Here is an 18201-nt window from a genome sequence, read left to right on the forward strand (position 1 = left end):
TTCAAATGATTGTAAAAATTCAATGACCTTACTTCTGACCAAAGATGCAACCCCTTCCTCTCCCTATCCCAGCCACAAGCTCCTGCAGACTACTGCGGCAATATAAGCCTGTTCACAGCCAGACCAACAACTGTTTTTTGGTTGTATTTTTTTTTTTCCTCAGCTGGATCAGCGAGTTGATCCAGTTTGTAGCACGTCTGATAGCACCAGTGCAGAGGAAGAGACAGGAACATGCAGCCAGGCTGAGAAGGCCACTTCTTTTGATGTCAACACAGCTCTCAGTCAGCTTAATCCAGTCTTGAAACCATACCTGCAATCTATCAACACAACTGCTGTAAGGAGGGTCCCATTGCTCACAGGGCGACTGCAGTTCTAATGCCAAGTAAGACAGTCTGCCCAAACTACTCCACCGACTAGGCGACAGCTCCCTGTACTTCCCCGTTAACATGGGATTACAATTAAATACTCCGATACAGTTGAATTTGGCACCACTTGTGCTATTTTAATGTTAACTGACAAAGAGACTAATTTAACGTGGCTTTGAGGACTATGCCCACCCCACCTAATCCATAAACTACACTCGCGCAGACTTTGAATCAGTAATTCTTACTTGACACCTACTTTGGGTATTTGCAGCACTGTTTGCAGTGGTATCAAACTACTTTGGGGGTTTTACTTCATGTCGGCCATATACCTTGGCAGTCATCTACTGCAGTTAAAAACAGAGCCAAAAAGCTGTAGTAGATAACTCGAAAATTAAATAGCATTTAGGAACTGGTGGGTGATTGCTCACTGGTGCTTAGTATCAGTGAACGTAGTGGCTGGCTACAGGGTGCTTATAAGAGTTTTTAAGCAGAAGGCTTGGCAAATTCTTCCCTTCATGCAATTCTTTTTCTGAAGAGAGTCTTAAAGTTTTACTCTTCTGAGATTACACGCATTGTTAAAGACAACTGGATCATATCTCTTTTGTATCAACCCCAACCCGACTTGTCAGTATGTAGAGAGTCAAATCCTCAGATCAAAACTGTACTTGTATGTCCATGAAAGATGAGAGCTGGTGCCCATCACTCCACAAGTATCTCCTCGAAATACAAACTCACAGATTCACAGCAGTATAAAAATACAAAGCTGGCAAGAAATCAGAATGAGAATAAAAAACATATGAATCATGCACACAACTAATTAAACATGAAAATGGACTTTGCAGTCACTTACCTTCACAATTGTAAGTTAACATTCGGCAGAACAAACCTGAGCAGTGTATTTTGGACATTTACAATCTGGGAGAAATATTTCTTTTAAACTCATGTCAGGATAACACAGCTTCCTTTCCAAGGACTGATTATTTCAGGCCTTCTTAACTGAACTGAAAAATGCTTAAGACTGAACACAAGCCTTGGCTGACAGCACTTAAACGAGCCTGGAAATCTTCAAATTTACAGTGTCGGGAACTGCTGCGTAACTTCTATGCTAAAACTACAGGGCAAAACACACTTATATTCAGTCAACTTGCAAGTTAAAGTAGTCAGGTTTTGGCAACTAAACCCTGGCTTCCCTTTTGCATAACTAATACTCCAGCTTCTAAGCACTTCACTGTTCACTGTGAAGAGGAAAACCTAAAAACACTTCCCCAAGTCAGCTATTTCTTCTTTACTAGCATTTGATTTGTGGATTACAATCCAAACTACACTTCCATAGGTCACAAGGGTGTATCAACCATTTGAGGCACTACAAAAAAAAACCCCAAAAAACCAAACCCAAACATAACAGAGCTCAGGGCTTGATTTTCAGTAACTCCGAAAAAAAAACCCAAAACAAAAACCAGTATGCGCTAACCTTTAAGAGTATACGCCAAGAATAATTACAGAATTTTAAGTTTCAGTGACCACAAGATTGCAGGTTCCATACTACTACTTCTGGTAATGGCATCTGCATCAACACAGAGAGCAGCCATTTGAGGAAGGACAGAGAGCATCATGTTGGCACAACAAAACCCTTTCATTAAGGGGACATCTGGGCCATTAATAGTATGTCTGCTGGGGGAGGCAGCACCTCGCTAGATTGGGTTTCAAACCAAGTTCTGCATGAGGTGTTGAGCAAACGAGAATTGCCTGCAAGGAGGAGAACACAGGCCTGGTGGGTTTTGTTTACTGTATAGTTAAAGGACCACTGAATGATCAAGATCGACAGTTTCTTTGTAGAGTGGCAGACAATATTTTGGGGCAACACTTTGGCTTGTCACATTAAGCATAAAAATGCTTGGATGGAGCTGTCTCCTGAGCTGACTACCATTTAAATGATTTTTCTAACTTGAATAAACATAAGGCTCTCTTTAAAAGAAGAAAGACAACAAATAAAATTGTATTTTGCCAGCAGAGCACCTGGCACATTAATACGTGTGACAACACTAGCATCATGTAGTTATCTTCACTTACCACCTTGTTAGCACCTACAGGCAAACCTTTGGCAGGATCCCTCTCGAAGTAAACCTACATTCACCAAGAACAGCAGGATCCTTGGCCCTGCTTAGACCCACTCTGCCCTGCACACTGCAGGCTCTCCCTAGGCACAGAGCTTCCATCCCAAACAGGAATGGCAAGTGGCTCCAAAGGAACTGAATACAGATCTTCTTCTGTAACATGAATCAGGTAGGAGAACGGGGCCATCCACGCTTTAGGTTAATGGCTTGACAAGCCCTGAAGCCCAACATCTGATGGAAAATTTAAATGTAATTTAAGCCCTGGACACATGAATAGAATCAGAGGATGGCTAGACCATCTCACCTGTTTCTACACTCCTGATATGAATATTAATAGAACACAATGCAAAAAAACCCAAATGTGTAAAAAGACTTGGCCTCCGGAGAGATGGGGAGGGAGACAGGTGACCTACAGTAAACTTTCCCATCTTCAGATTGCTCCAGATCCCGGTCCGATCAGGATTAATAAAGTGTTGATTTTGTCACACTATACCAGGTGTTGCATGTAAGTGCTTCCCATCATCGTGACCTGCTCATGATGGGAAGCGGGACAGAAGCTGGGTGGGCATCTTGCCACCGGCCAAGGTCAACCCACCACATAGATAAAAATATTTCTTATCCACCTCAGTGCGCTAACTGAAGGATGCACTAAAAGTGAAAGAAATGCAGCAAACTCAATCTGCTTATGACAGAATAGAAAATCTTCCTTTTCTCCAACTAACAGCAGACTGGCTGAGATTAAACCTCGCTCTCTAGCGAGAAACAAGAGAACTGTGTTAACACGGCCTGCAGTCTGTGGGACATGCCAGGGCTTCTCCCCACTACATAAACACTTTTACCACAAAGCTGTCATGCATGTTGTTTCTAACTTGTACGTTGTTTTGTGCGGTACTGACTACTTCTTCCCAAATCTCTAACATCACTGCAGTGCTAACATTTAATCATTACCTCTGTCATAGGCATCCCCTGCTAATGCTTCCTGAGCGACTTTTTGGGTTGTTCTAAAAAGTAGGGGAAGAGTAAACCACAAAGTCCTCAAGAAGCTAGATTGCTGTTGCTGCTTCAGGAGTGTGGGGTAGTGATACCTGCTCCATCCAAGAGCAGCTACTCCCACAGCAGAAACCAGACCAGTTGCTGCCATTCTTGCACCAGTAAAGTGGACAACAGAGGCTGCTTGCAGATATTCTGCTGCCACGGGTCAACTCCTTGCCGCTGTTGCCATTCCCTTTCCTAAAACCAGCCATAAGCATGTCTTCTACCCAGTATTCACGTTCACATTTTACTCTGACTACTCACATACAACACGAGTGCAGAATTTGTTTCTTAAGGGAGGGAGACTGAAAGCCTCATTCCACCCTCCCCTGGTATTGAGACGGCTCATGCTCTCCCTCCTCATACTGAGCTGTTGTGAAACCACAGGGCTGGGAGGACAAGAGCAGAGTCAAAGTTTTGTCATTGCAGCAAAAGGCAAAGTGATGACACTATGCAAGTGTCTGGACACTAGAATAGTTCTCTGGTAGGATAAATGCATTGTCAAGACCTCATTTATGGCCTCAAGCTTCACCAGGGGAGAGTCAGGCTGAACATTAGGAAAAAATTCTTCACAGAAAGGGTCATTGGGCACTGGAACAGGCTGCCCAGGAAGGGGGTTGAGTCACCTTCCCTGGAGGGGTTTAAGGGACGGGTGGACGAGGTGCTGAGGGACATGGTTTAGTGATTGATGGGAATGGTTGGACTCGATGATCCGGTGGGTCTCTTCCAACCTGGTTATTCTATGATTCTAAGACACCAAATTGGCACAGACACCATGATCCTGTTTTCAGTAGCTGCAGATATTCTTCAGCAGCATTTTCATCTGAACAATAAGTCTAGGACTCAATTCATTAACACTGCGATAAAATACAAAAGCCATCAGTAAGCAGAGTGCGACTTCTTTTTTGCCATGCAGTTCCTCTTCAAACAATTGCCAGGACGCGGTACGCGCTGTGTGGAGAACAGAGCACCAGCCTGGGTATTACTGCATGTCACAGCTCCTCCTCTGGAGTCATATCAAGTGACTTTCCTCCTCAAACATGTCCTAATGAATTCCACTGAAGCCTGCAGGTAGAATCCTTCCCCAACCATTTTGCCTTGATTGATAGCTTCAGAGCCTACCTTCACGCTGCCTCGGCTGCCTTCCAGACCTCTATTTTTCTCCTTTTTTTTTAAGTGTCTGCAACAGGAAGTTGCACTGAGTTTTTTCACTGTATGTTTCTCTTAGAACTGACATCTTTGCATTGTAATGAAGGAACCCCTGGGTATCAGTGACAAATTAGTCACCAGCTAAAGAATATTTTCTTTTCACTTCTATACCAGGTGGAAGATATTAAAATCTCCAGAGGAATTTTGCCTACTCTGCTACAATAAATCATCACATTATATTCTTTTTAAGTGACTTAATTTTACTGCCTTTAAAACTTCATCTCAAATAAAGAATCTCAACTGCATTAACACAAGATTAAAATAGTCTCATGAACTTCGTGAGGGATCATAAAGAACACGTATTTAATTTTCCTTTAAAAATTAATGCAATTTACTTTTACATTTTATATGTTATTTTTAAAATAAGGAATTATTCCTTCCCGAGTACAAAAAATCATGTACCTACCGTAGGTAGAAAATTTTTCACAGAAAGGGTCATCGGGCACTGGAACAGGCTGCCCAGGGAGGGGGTTGAGTCCCCTTCCCTGGAGGTGTTTAAGGGACGGGTGGACGAGGTGCTGAGGGACATGGTTTAGTGTTTGATGGGAATGGTTGGACTCGATGATCCAGCGGGTCTCTTCCAACCTGGTTATTCTATGATTCTATAATCACCTTCAAAAAGTTAGATAATAAACAAAGAAGGGAAAGGATTTTTTTTCTAACTTAATAGGGAAGAATATTTTTAAAATCAACAGTCCGTAAGAAGAGATGAAGTCTTGCACTGACTGTTCTTTGCTGAAAAATCTGTAAGGTAGCAGCCAAAGCAGAGCAAAAAAAAAAAACAAACCCAGAAACTTAGGCAGTTTGCTGAAGTTGCAGGCCCTTGAAATACAGCAAAGCACATGGTGAAGGCAGAACTTTGCCTTTATTCACATTTTTTTCCAGAAACTGGTCAGTGATATTTTAATAGCAATAAGTTATTAAAAAGTTAATACTCAAAATGTTAACTTCACAACTATGCAGACTGTGTCGTTTCAGCAGGGTTTTCTACTTTATAAGACAGATAAAAAACTTCTATAGTTTATAATTAATACTAAATGCAAGAGGCTTATGGCTCATGATTAAATGACTTCACATACCATTATGTGCTCTTAATCATCAATTAAGTCAATTTTCCATGTTATAATAGGCCCACTAAGTAACCCAGGCAGTGAAATAGTTCATTTTACAACTGCAAGTAACACTAGAAACAAGGCAGAAATTTAAGAGTCTTGTCCCACCAGCACACGGGGGTGCAGAAGGGTGTCTATCAATACACACAGTACATGAACTCTACACGCAATTGCTTCTCTCTCTACTTGCCAAGGAAAAAAAAAGGAGGAGCAGAAGATCAATTAAAAAGCAGAAACGTAAAACCAAAGCGCTAAACATTACTAGATATTTAAGATCCCAGAGTGCTTCTTACAAGCACAGTGCATCACTCCCCTGCTTCTCCCGGGGGAGTTGCAGCTCCGATAATTACTTTCTGTCTGCTCACAAAGTTCAAGTTCAAAACAATATTCATTTTCCACTTCCTGTCCTAAACCAGGGCACGATGCTTCTGTGCATCATTAAACAACCATCCCACACCACCACGGATACGGTTAAACCACTGTTGTGATTAAATAATCCTGATTTGTGGCAGGAGGGACTGGGGAAAGGAGAAGCACTGGGTTTTAAGAAGGAAAGCACCAGGCTCCAACATCAATGCATCTGACTTTCAGCAGCATCCTTTATTGCTTTCACTTCCAAATCAAGCACTTGTCTCCATCCCCCACTCCTACTTTGCAGGGGGGCATAAGTGGTGTTTCAAAACTAATCTAACCCAGAGGTTTTGCTGGATCTCAAATATTTTACACAAGACTTAGTTTGCTTCCCTAATCCTCCTCCCCATCCATTCCTCTTCCCCAAATTATATCCGTCTGCTGCAATGAACAGGAATAATGATTGCCAACAAACAATATTTGCATGTAACAGGCAGAAACACACCTTATTTTGAACCACAACTTCAAATTTTCAGGTGCAGACATACTGACTAGAGCAAAGTCATTTTAAGGAGAGACAGCAAAGACCTGTCAAAGTTTTCATACAGAATATATCTTACAATGCCTTGTACAGGGTTACACACATTTACAGCATTGCTGAACGATTACGTATTTTAGGTCAGAGACCTAAGCTTGCCTCTTATTGAGGGAGAACTGAATTTTATTAAAAACAAGATTCGTCTAAAGCAGACATTTACAAAACAGGCTACCAAGGCTAAACAGAATGAGGATCTTGACAATTTTATTTCAATAAATCAGAAGAAAACGGGTGCCTGCCTTATTTTCCTGCTACGCACGTAATTCCACTAACACATTTAAGAGTATTGGGTCAGAGGAGATATTATACCAAGTACTAAGCCATATCCCTGCAAAGGTCTTTCAGTGCAGGAGGTTACATCTGTTGTCACCGCAGTGGTTGCAGTACCTGCCTGTCCTGGCTCCCCACCTGATTTGGACTTGCTAGCTTGTGCTAACTATTGCTGAAAACCTTTGTGGAGTTGCAAATAAGGCCTATGAGCACGGATATCACAGAAAGACGATGATTCCTACTCCTGTTTTACAGGGCTCAGGCACTGAAGAAGTCAACTGGACTTGTATAGACAGCAGTTACGATGGTTTTATTATTTTATTTATAAATGCACTTGCAAAACAAGTACCAAAGAGTTAAAAGTGCTACCTCACAATAAGGGGCCAAATCTTATTTGAGTGAAATGATTGGGAACTGCGGCGGTAGCAGGATTGGACCTAACATGTTTACCCACAGCTAAACACAAGCAAGGAGAAAATTTATCTATTTTGCTTCAAGCATTAAGGCTGATATAGTCGTAACTGCACCTCAGTGGAGAGAAGCAGTATCAACGCAGCACTCAGCAAACCTAAGCTAGCAAACCCCACGCTTCTATAAATTAAAAAAAAAAAGTTAGCCTAGATGCAGCCAATATAGCAGTCAAATGTTTTATAAGTAGAAGTGTCATGTTTCATAAGAAATGGCGCTTTTTAGTTTGTTAAAGGGTAGGAAAACAATCTTCCTTTTTTCAAATAAAAAGTATTGCTCAATTCTGAACAAGATTGAGTTGTTTCAACCACAGAACTCGGAAAAATATAATAAATTTGCATAGCAGTACACATTGTCAACATTTACTGAAAGTAAAGTATTTTGTAAATAATCAGACCATCAGACAGTTACAATTAATGATGGTAATTTACAACAGAAGAGCAATTGCAAGGGGAATCAGACTGGTGATAGACATCTACATTCAAAATGGATCAAAGTTATTTCAAAGTAGCTGTAGGACAATCATACAGCAAAACAATGAATCAAATGTGTCATCAAAAGACATAATTTGCAATAAACGCAGAACTTGCCTTTAAGACAGCTCATGAGGCTCTCTGCATGGTGTGCAGACTGGGTTGTAAATAACTGGGGCCCCCAGCTCTGCTTACTCAACCTAAAAATAAAAAATAAAAAAATTCAGATGCCTGCCCCACTTTCCCCTCACTGTTTCTCGTGGGTGCCTGAGTAATCCTAGAGGCATTTCCATTTTTTAAGGCATTTGCTGAGTTTAAGAAATTTTCCCCAAGTCCTCTTGTCTTTGTTTGGAAGCAACAGGCTTTCCTACTCCAGTTGAGTTTCTCTGTGAAGTCTGCCCTTTCCAACAGAGCGAGGCGTTAACTCTCTGTGGATTAACTAGTTACTATCTGGACAGACTAGTATTAAGTTTATTTTTATTTAGGATATTTATTTATTATTAGTGGGATAGTTTCCTTGTCAAAAGAAGGGATGGCAAATGAGAATTTCTGCACCATCAGACTAAACAGACTGAAAATAGGCACCAAACAGCATAAAATACCAATTTTCTTCAACCTTTCTGCACATCTAACAACAATTAAGTCTGGACCTTCTTTAATTATTGCAACCAGAAAGGCAGGAGCCCGCTACCAGGAATAGGCAGCAGAGAGGAACCTGTCTGCAGAGTGACTTTGCTGTGGCCAGTCTTGCAGTCTGTAGCACTGGTTTATTTAAAAACATTCCCAAAGAAGTCTACTATTGTTGAAATAATTCAAGACTTCCCTTTCCCTGAATTATTAGGTGGGGTTGCAGCAAAGGCAAGTTGAGGTTCTGCCATGCATCAATTTCCTCTCCTAAAAGCGGAGGGAAGATGAATGACACCGGCATTTTATGCAGCGCTCGTGCAAAGACACGGACGTGAAGAAATCTCAGGTTTGTAACCAAATACTTTAAACTTTCATTTCCTTAAGAGAAAACCAGCTGGGAATCAGCTCGAAATGGGCTATCATCAAGGAAGTTCCTGACATCTGAAAAGCAAGCTTCAATCCATTTCTACAAGTCTCTGTCCATCAACAACAAAGCCTTGACCTGCTTTTCAAATCGCTGAGGCCCAAACCATATCCAAGCTCTTTCCAGCCTCAATCGCATTTTCAACTCTTTGTATTCAAACCTGGCTGCGAGAACAAAAAAATCCCCTTAGTCTTTCAAACAACGCAATCCCACACCCCAACGAAACACGCACTCGGCTTCTACAGAAAAATGTCACTCAACAAATAGGCACAAATTTCACAATGGCTGAGGTCATTCCCTTTAAGTCATTAGGGTTTGTGGGTGAGTTTTCCTGGTGGTTTTAACATTGGTTTCTGTGATTGCAGTTATGCTTATTTATGCATTTAAGGCATATGATCTAATACACTTAGGTTTAACTACTTCATTCTTTTGACATTCTTTCCAAATTATAAAAAGGATTCTTGGTGTTTTCACTGCCTTGGTAAAGAAACAAAATTGCTGTCCACATAATTTCTTAAAAATACCGAACGCAGTAAGTACTTGTTGAAAATTATTGAAAGAACTGCCCCCCCACCAGACATTCCCCCCAATGTTAACACCGATTTTTGTTCTCTCTCTACCCTTCTGAGGGAACCTACTGTTTTTTTAGAAATAGCTGTTTTGCTGGTTTCTTTTTAAACAATATTCAGGCTCTCTGTGTACTTCAGTGGCAAGTTATAATCAACACAGAAGTTCAGTTTATTTTTTTAAAAAAATCCTTTCTATTTTTACTGTATTGCTTTTAAAAAACTGCACATTTGTGGTGTGCTTCATTCACATTGCATCTTCCACAACCACTTTGATCTCCACAATAACGCTCACTTTATTTTATGCCTTTTGCTTATGATATACCAAGGGGTGTTGGTCGGTAAAAATCACAGAATTCAATTGTCTAATTTCCTTCAATGCAAATTCAAATTAACTTTTCCCTCCAAGGCAAAAAAAGCCCAAACACCTTCACCATCCAAAAGAGGCTGGAGAAATTCACTGACTCGGAAACATTCAGAAATATTTTCAAGAAGCTCAAAGAAAAAAACAAATTGTGTATATGCGTGTGTGTGTGCACCTCCCTCCCTCGATACTGTGTGCAGTGCGTGGCTGTTAGTTGTATGGGTAAATCATATTAGAATTTTTTAAGTAATCTTTTAAGTAATCTTTTCAAGCTTGAGGCCATAGTTATTTCTATATAAAGTATATCCAGTGTTCCTGATACGTTTTCACATAGCCAAGCATGTTTCTCAATAAGAGAAAGCAGAGAGTACCCTATAAGATCTGCAGGAGAGAGCAGAACCTGCTCCACCCCATGTGGACAGAGGTGCTACCTCTCCTCGTGGCTCTCAACTCAGCATCACAACCAGGTACAACTCTTTTGAGCCTTGACCCAGCAACAAAACATTACTTAACACCACACAGGACGCTCTGAAATTCCTGAGCCGTGGCACCCCATCTCCCCAGTTCAGTAAAACAGAATTATTTATACACTTAGCAGGCACCACAACGCTCCGGGCTCCCCTCTCCCCTGCTGCTCCTCCCTCTTCAAGCTGCTTTTGCTAATCGAACCCCAACTAAAACAATCCTCCACAAATTACAACAAACCTTCCCTAAAACTCCCCGTAAACCTTACCGCAAGCCTGCAGCAGACTCCTGGCTTTCCACAGAGCCTCTGTACTTAAAGGGAAGGGAAAATACCTTCACACGGCACTACTGAAGTATTTCCCGGAGAGAGCGGAGGTGACAAACAGAATGAGAGCAAAGCCAAGATGCCATCTCGACTTCAGGCAAACAACCTCTTCTGACCTCTGGCAGCTCCCACACACTATTAAACAAAAAGTATTCTCTCCACGTTAACGAACCATGTACAATCTAACAGATAACGCTGATGTTAAATAAACATGTTTATACGTGACTCTTAAGGCTGGGACTTTAGCAGCTGCAGACAAATAATTTTAAATGGGAAGGATTATGGCCATGTATTCTTTCTCCTCTCATTTCACACATCTTTGAAATAACTCAAACACAAAATTAAAGCCCAAGTAGAAAGAGCGAGTGAAGAGAGGTCTGATGATGTTTAATTAAATATCCACACTGTGACACTCTGGCTGGAACCATCTGTGCAGCCACGACTATTTTGGATCCAATTTTCCTCTCACACCTCTTGCAGCTGTAAATCAAGTGCGACCGAACAGCTTGCCGAAAAATGGAACTGGATCTGATTTTGTATGCTGGGATCAAAAAAAAAAATATTTTGCAAGATGACTGCAGAGTCCTAAATCCTTATTCCCGCTTTCTCCTCCCTCAATACTTGGGTAGCACCAAATCTACCTGCAAATGGCAGCACCTCCAGGCCCCAAATGGCCAGACTGAGGAGCAATTATTTGCATCCTAATTGAAGGGTTTATCCTCACCTGATTAAAACAAGGTGTTTGTTAAACATCATTACTTGAGTTAAGATCTGCAAATAAAGATAAAGCATTGTTTTAAGAATTAGACTGCCACGAACAATTGTTTTCTGAGGAGATCTCTTAACAAACTGTCCTAACCAGGCAGAAACGGGAGGGGAAGAGATATGCAGAGTTCTACCTGTGCTCATACCAAAGTGAATATTATCCCAAGTAGCTTGATTAGTTATATCTCTTTTATTAAGTAGATATACGCTTAAAAAAAATAAACTCATACCTTTTACTAAATTAAGCCACTGGAAAGGAGGATGTATCTAAAACCTGAGTGGCTCTACTTTTGTATATGCTCTCAACATATTTTTTGTTTCTTCTAAGTGTAACTATTTTCTGTCCCGTGTAGTATAAAGCTGTAAAATGTATTGAAAAGAACTTCATTGTTAGTACTGGAGACTACAACATGTACTAATCCAGTTTATATTGCTATTGCTGTGAATAACACACATGCATATGGTAACTATACATTGGAAACAGCAGTAGAAGATTTCCCTTTTTGATGCACCAAATGACCCCTCCACTTACGGGACAAACACAAAATCTTCGTATTAAAACGGCAGCGTTCCATGGTTTATGAAAAGGATTTGAATTTGCAACTTCGTTTCACAGTTCATCCCTAGTAAAAGTTACTCCAGCCAGGCAAAATTAATTAAAAAATACTTTCTTAGCATTCTAAGAACTTTAGCTAGTTTTCACAAACTTTTAAAAGCATTTTTCACTGCACAAGTAATCTTAACAATCATTTCCACAGATTAAGTCTAACAACCTGTGAATTTATTGCAGAAGGAATTTACTGCAAGGAATAATTAGTCTTCAGCACTGTTCTTGCTTGTTCTCCAGCTGAAGACACCTTAAAACCACTCAGTTACTGCAAAATCTGGCACAAAAGAAACAAATCTTACTGAAGAGAATTATAGCTGATTTCAGAAGAGCTGTTTAATTGCTACACATCATAAATAACAGTTGGGAAGACATCAGAAAATTACTAAACTTCTTTAATTGTTTTCTTTGTCAGCAATGTGTACATACACACACTGACATACAAACGTAGCTGCGCCGACTCCAGGAGGACACCTCATAGACTTGAAGATAAATTTGCAACTTATTTTTGCAGCGTTAATTGTTAAATTACTACATTTCCAAAAAATCCTGGTGTATCAACAATCTAAGCACAACACCACACAGGATTGTCTAGGTGATAACCTGACATCAAGTTCTTGATATCAATACCTGAGTTTGATTCCTCTGTATAACCAAGGCGTATCTGCACATATCATGTAGTTAATTATGGGACTTATTGCTGGAGAGGGAATTATCAACATTTTTTTACTTCTCCCTAATGAAGCTTTTCTAGTGATATTTAGAGACTGCCAAGGTGGTGAGATATTTGAAACAGGAGCCCATTTTGAACATTTCAACCAAGTTATGGTGATAAGATTAGTGAATCATGGGAATCAAGGCTCTGTGTAGTATTTTAAAAGAAAATGAGCCGAGGGGAGCAGGCTAAACAAAGCAAGGCAAAGCAAATCAACAAGCCTAAAGCCAAACGAGCACACTGCTTGTTATTTAGCCAAACGTTTTGACCTGTTGGTGGAGAAGCAGAGGACACACAACAATTGTCTAGACAATTTGACTCAATGTCACAATTTAATGTCCACACATTAAGATTTATTTTTTTTTTAAAAAAGACATAAGATAGAATAATTAAATCAAGTTATCAGCAGCTGTGACATTTCAAGTGAATTTTCAATATATGCTTAATAAGTTTCTGGAATGTTTCCAAGCCTGCAATCACTGATTATTTTCAAGACATGTGTACTGCAAGTCTTTCTTACTTGCATGCGTAACATCTGAGGCCACATGATGCCTTAAATTTAAAAGTTGAAATAAAAAAATGCAGCTTTAAGAATAGAAATGGTTTATTAAAGTCAAGGAGAACACAGAAATAATTTTTCTAGGTAGCAACGTGCAATGCAAAACAATACAGCAGTAAACATATAAAAAGATCTAAGAAATATTAGTTTAGGCACAGAAGAACTAGTTGAAATACGTACCATCTTTTGGGGACCAGACTGCCCTGATACACACAGATATAGGCAGGCAGAGAGAATTCAGACGCGTTTTGCCAAATATACTAGGGGGAACAAGTCCTCTATGGAAGGCATCGCAGAGATAAGAAATTCTCAGTAAATTTATAAAGATTAAACACTAAAATCCCACCGTTGTCTTTAACAGCACTGACGGATGCACGAATTTGATACCACGCCGAACAAAATCTCTGCTAATAAATTTGAAGCAGATCAACAAGCGGCTTATCAGTTAACCATGTGTATTTTAACAATTACAATTTCATACAACGGATCGCATCATTATTTGAAATGTCTGGAAGCCAGTAGTCGTACATCACGAATAATTTCCTTTAGAGACCGTTCACTGCGCTCAAGCCTAACACAACACTCAAAAGAGTTTACTTAAACTGCATAAATCACGCTAGAAGCTCCCCTCACACACGCAACCGCGGAAAAGGAGCATTAACTCATTTTATTTAGACGCGCGCTTCGGTTTGGTTTGGAGTCATCACCGAACGGAGCCGGGTTAAGGTAAAACCCAACGCCGCGCATCTATCGGCGACCGCGGGGCGGGCTGGGCGGAGGCTCCGCGCGCAGCTCCGCACCCGCGGGACTCGGCTCGGTGCCCCCCGGCACGGGGACCCCGGGCCGAGAGCCCCGCTCCGCGCAACACACGTGGGATGCTCTTAAACACTGCGCGCTCGGGAGCTCCGCGGGGTGCGGAGAGGGGGGCAGCTCCGAGGGACAGGGGAGATCCGCGGGGTGCGGAGAGGGGGGCAGCTCCGAGGGAGAGGGGAGCTCCGCGGGGTGCGGAGAGAGGGGCAGCTCCGAGGGAGAGGGGAGATCCGCGGGGTGCGGAGAGAGGGGCAGCTCCGAGGGACAGGGGAGATCCGCGGGGTGCGGAGAGAGGGGCAGCTCCGATGGAGAGGGGCTCCACGGGATGCGGAGAGGGGGAGCTCCGAGGGAGAGGGGGCTCCGCGGGGTGCGGAGAGAAGGGCAGCTCCGAGGGAGAGAGGGGCTCCACGGGATGCGGAGAAGGGGAGCTCCGAGGGAGAGGGGGCTCCGCGGGATGGAGAAAGGGAACGGGTAGCTCCGCGGGACGTGGAGAGGGGGCTCCGACGGAGAGAGGGGCTCCGCGGGATGCGGAGAGGGACAGGGGAGCTCCGCGGGATGGAGAGTGGGGGCTCCGACGGAGAGAGGAGCTCCGCGGGATGGACGAGGGGACTCCGATGGAGAAGGGGGCTCCGCGGGATGGATGAGGGAAGGGGAGCTCCGCGGGGCGCGGAGAGAGGGAGCTCCGCGGGATGGAGAGTGGGGGCTCCGGCGCAGAGGGGAGCTCCGCGGGATGGAGAAGGGGGGTCTCCGCGGCCGTACCCCCCTCCCTTCGCCCCTGCGCTGCCCGTACTCACCGGGGCCGCAGCGCTGCGGAGTGTGCGCGCCCGCCGCGGGCGCAGTGAGCATGTGCGAGGCAGGCGCGCATGCCCGCGGAAAGGAGCGGAGCGGGGCGGCGGCTCCGCACCCCGCGCTGCGCTGCCCCCCCCCCCCCATCACCTCCCCCCCCCCCCTTCTTTCCGCAGGAGCGCGATTCTTAAGCGGCTCATCTAACCTGTGGCTCCCCCCGGGCCAGCGCACCCACCGCGGCCGCGGAGCCTCCCGCGGGTCCCCCCGGCAGCAGGTTCTCTCCTACCCCGCGTTCCGCAGCCGCTTTCTCTCGGTCGGCGTTAGCGCTGCCGAGCTCCGCTGCGACTTGTTAGAGAGACTTGCGGTTTAAAACTTGAATATCGCCCTGTCTGCAGGCTCCGCTTCCCTGAGCATCATCGTGCTCGCTACAGTCCTCGTGTGACTCGTCACTGCTGACGGTTTTTAAACATCAATTTAAAAAGAAGGGCTTTTGTGGACACTTTTTTTTTTTTTTTTTTTTTTTTTTTTTTTTTTTTACCCAGACCTGCAGGAATTGCTCACTCCCACAAGCCATCCCTCTGCACTTCCAGGGTCACACAGCTCCTGGCTCCCCAGAGGGTGAAAGCCCCCTGGCTGATCTTGACTTATGCTCCTGCCTGATGCCCGGTGCCTCCATGAGGTACATAGAATCATAGAATCACCAGGTTGGAAGAGACCCACCGGATCATCGAGTCCAACCATTCCTATCAAACACTAAACCATGTCCCTCAGCGCCTCGTCCACCCATCCCTTAAACCCCTCCAGTGAAGGTGACTCAACCACTACTCAGGGTTGTTGTGCCCCAAGTGCAGGACCCGGCATTTGGCCTTGTTAAAGCTCCTGCCATTGGTCTCAGCCCAGCGGTCCAGCCTGTTCTGATCCCTCATCATCTGCTTCTCCACACGTCCAAGAGAGGGGCAACACGCACCTTCACAGGGCCCCTGCTCAGGAGATGGGGCTGGGACCTCTCCCACCATGTGCACCGTCCCTTTGGGCCCTTGTGCCGTACACCACGCAGCTTCACCTTGTCCGTGCCAGCCTGTCCCCACACACGGCACAGGTACCACACAAATGCCCCTTCCCGCCGGCGTACCTGCTCGCTGGGGATACGGGGTGGCCACGAGCGGCATTGGGGTGTCTCGTTTCCACTCTTCCTCTTTACTCTCCCCTTTTCACCAGTTCGAGGCAGACTACAGCTCTCCGGTTCTGTCTCTCCAGCACTGGGGAGGCATCGGAGGAGACCTGCGAGTCCTCAGCCCAACGGCTTTTATTACACCTAGCCCTTTCCTCAGGAAGGGGATATCCCATGAACCACAGTGGAAAAGCCAAAGGAGCACAAAGAGTGTTGAGTTCGGGGTTTGAACAAGCTGCAGCCCACTCATGGACTTAACTCAAAATTTTGACAATGGAACAAAAACATCATTGCAATGAGACAGCTGGTTTTACTATCAAAATCTCTCAGATCAGCTTGACTGCAAAGTGTGTTCCTACAATCCGAAGGAGACAAAGCTCCCAGCATCAGTTTGAGCTGGCAGGCTTCCTAGCATGAGCTACCTCCTGCCAGCCTAGAAAAACCAAAGCTTTTTCAGTTGTTATTCCCCATCAGTTCTCAGCACTAACCCCCTGATTTCCCCATGGATTATCTGCAGTTCTGAGTTTACACTGTGCTCACATTAAACTCGGAGAGATCGCTCATTTGGGGGACTCCCTTACTGCGTTTCTCGCCTGCAGTCGTGGTTCTGGTATGGAGTCTCTGAAGTACAAGGAAGCTTTTAGATCCATCTTGAAAAAAACTCTTTCCCTTTCTCCCCCTGCCCTGCCCAAAAAAATGATTGCCACATTAGCTCCTTTTGAAGCTGGTCTTAACAAGTAATTTCATACATACTAATCATCTAAAAATGCCTTGCATGCAAAATTCACTCAACCCCTGATTTCACAACATATTTGAATATACGCTTAGTTTTATGCATGTGAATAGTCCTACAACAATCAATACAATTATTTACTTAAGTGCTTAGAGCCAGGCAGGTATTTGAGAATTAGTATTGTTTGTGGTAATGCCACAGAAAGCCAGTCAGAGACCAGGACCTCATTGTTTGTACAGCACCCTGCACACAAAAAGACACTCCTTGTCCCTTTCAGTATAAGTAATTTTTGTAGCTTGTGAATTGGTGCCAGAAACACCTTTCTTGAGCTCGTGGGTAAACATTATTTGTCTACTCTAATATCCTTTCTATTTACTAAAAACATTGTATGCAATATTTAGAAAAGTAGATAAGGGCACAGTGGAAAAAGGGTGCAAAGATGAAAATAAAGTATATTTTTCAATTAGGAATTTTAAGTATTTTTATCATTGTTAGTAGCCAGCAAAATACCTGTAGATCTTAACAGTGATTCAGAAAGGCAAGGGAACAAAATGGTTTCTGCCCCATAGATGAGACTGTGAGTTGGGGTGCGCGGGTAACAGATGTGCACGGGGTAACATAGAATCATAGAATCACCAGGTTGGAAAAGACCCACCGGATTATTGAGTCCAACCATTCCTATCAACCACTAAACCATGTCCCTCAGTGCCTGGTCCACACATGCCTTAAACCCCTCCAGGGAAGGGGACTCAACCCCCTCCCTGGGCAGCCTCTGCCAGTGCCCAATGACCCTTCCTATGAAAAATTTTTTCCTAATGTCCAGCCTGAACCTCCCCTGGCGGAGCTTGAGGCCATTCCCTCTCGTCCTGTCCCCTGTCACTTGGGAGAAGAGCCCAGCTCCCTCCTCTCCACAACCTCCTTTCAGGTAGTTGGAGAGAGCAATGAGGTCTCCCCTCAGCCTCCTCTTCTCCAGGCTAAACACCCCCAGCTCTCTCAGCCATTAAAAATGCTGTGAGACAGGAGAAAGTAGGAGCGAGTCCTAGCAGTTGGCTCCGTAGAAGTCTCCATTTCATCAGGCTGGGTCATCGTCAGCCATGTAACGCCAGGAATTTCTCAGAGCAGTGGAATGTTTTGTGAAATACCAAGACAGGTTTAGAACAGGAATTGCCCAAGTTTTTACCCTGTGCTATTCTCATGTACCATAGATTTAAAGAATAAAGAGAAACTGTGCAGAAAGCTCTACATATTCACTGAATGAATGTCACCTAGCCGGGTGACAGTGTCTTGGGAAG

At 43.7% G+C, this 18201-nt stretch overlaps 1 protein-coding gene across 5 annotated transcripts in view; it reads right to left on the reverse strand.

Moving 5' to 3' along the window:
• Positions 1-18201, reverse strand: part of EYA2 (EYA transcriptional coactivator and phosphatase 2) — a 97147-nt gene that overhangs the window by 74140 nt on the left and 4806 nt on the right. For 2 of the 5 annotated variants that reach the window (XM_069872060.1, XM_069872057.1), the window contains exons 1-2: positions 12766-12822; positions 11405-11487 (exon numbers count right to left, since the gene is read on the reverse strand). The exons of 1 other annotated variant lie outside the window; for it this stretch is intronic. In XM_069872060.1, the coding sequence (XP_069728161.1) occupies positions 11405-11487; positions 12766-12807 (125 nt within the window). In that variant the 5' untranslated portion in view covers positions 12808-12822. Of the gene's footprint in view, positions 1-1215; positions 1362-11404; positions 11488-12765; positions 12828-18201 lie in introns of those variants that run through there. 2 more of the 5 variants (XM_069872058.1, XM_069872062.1) reach the window with 2 other exon arrangements.

The sequence above is a fragment of the Phaenicophaeus curvirostris genome, chromosome 18 (assembly GCF_032191515.1).
Source record: "Phaenicophaeus curvirostris isolate KB17595 chromosome 18, BPBGC_Pcur_1.0, whole genome shotgun sequence".
Classification (NCBI taxonomy): Eukaryota; Metazoa; Chordata; class Aves; order Cuculiformes; family Cuculidae; genus Phaenicophaeus; species Phaenicophaeus curvirostris.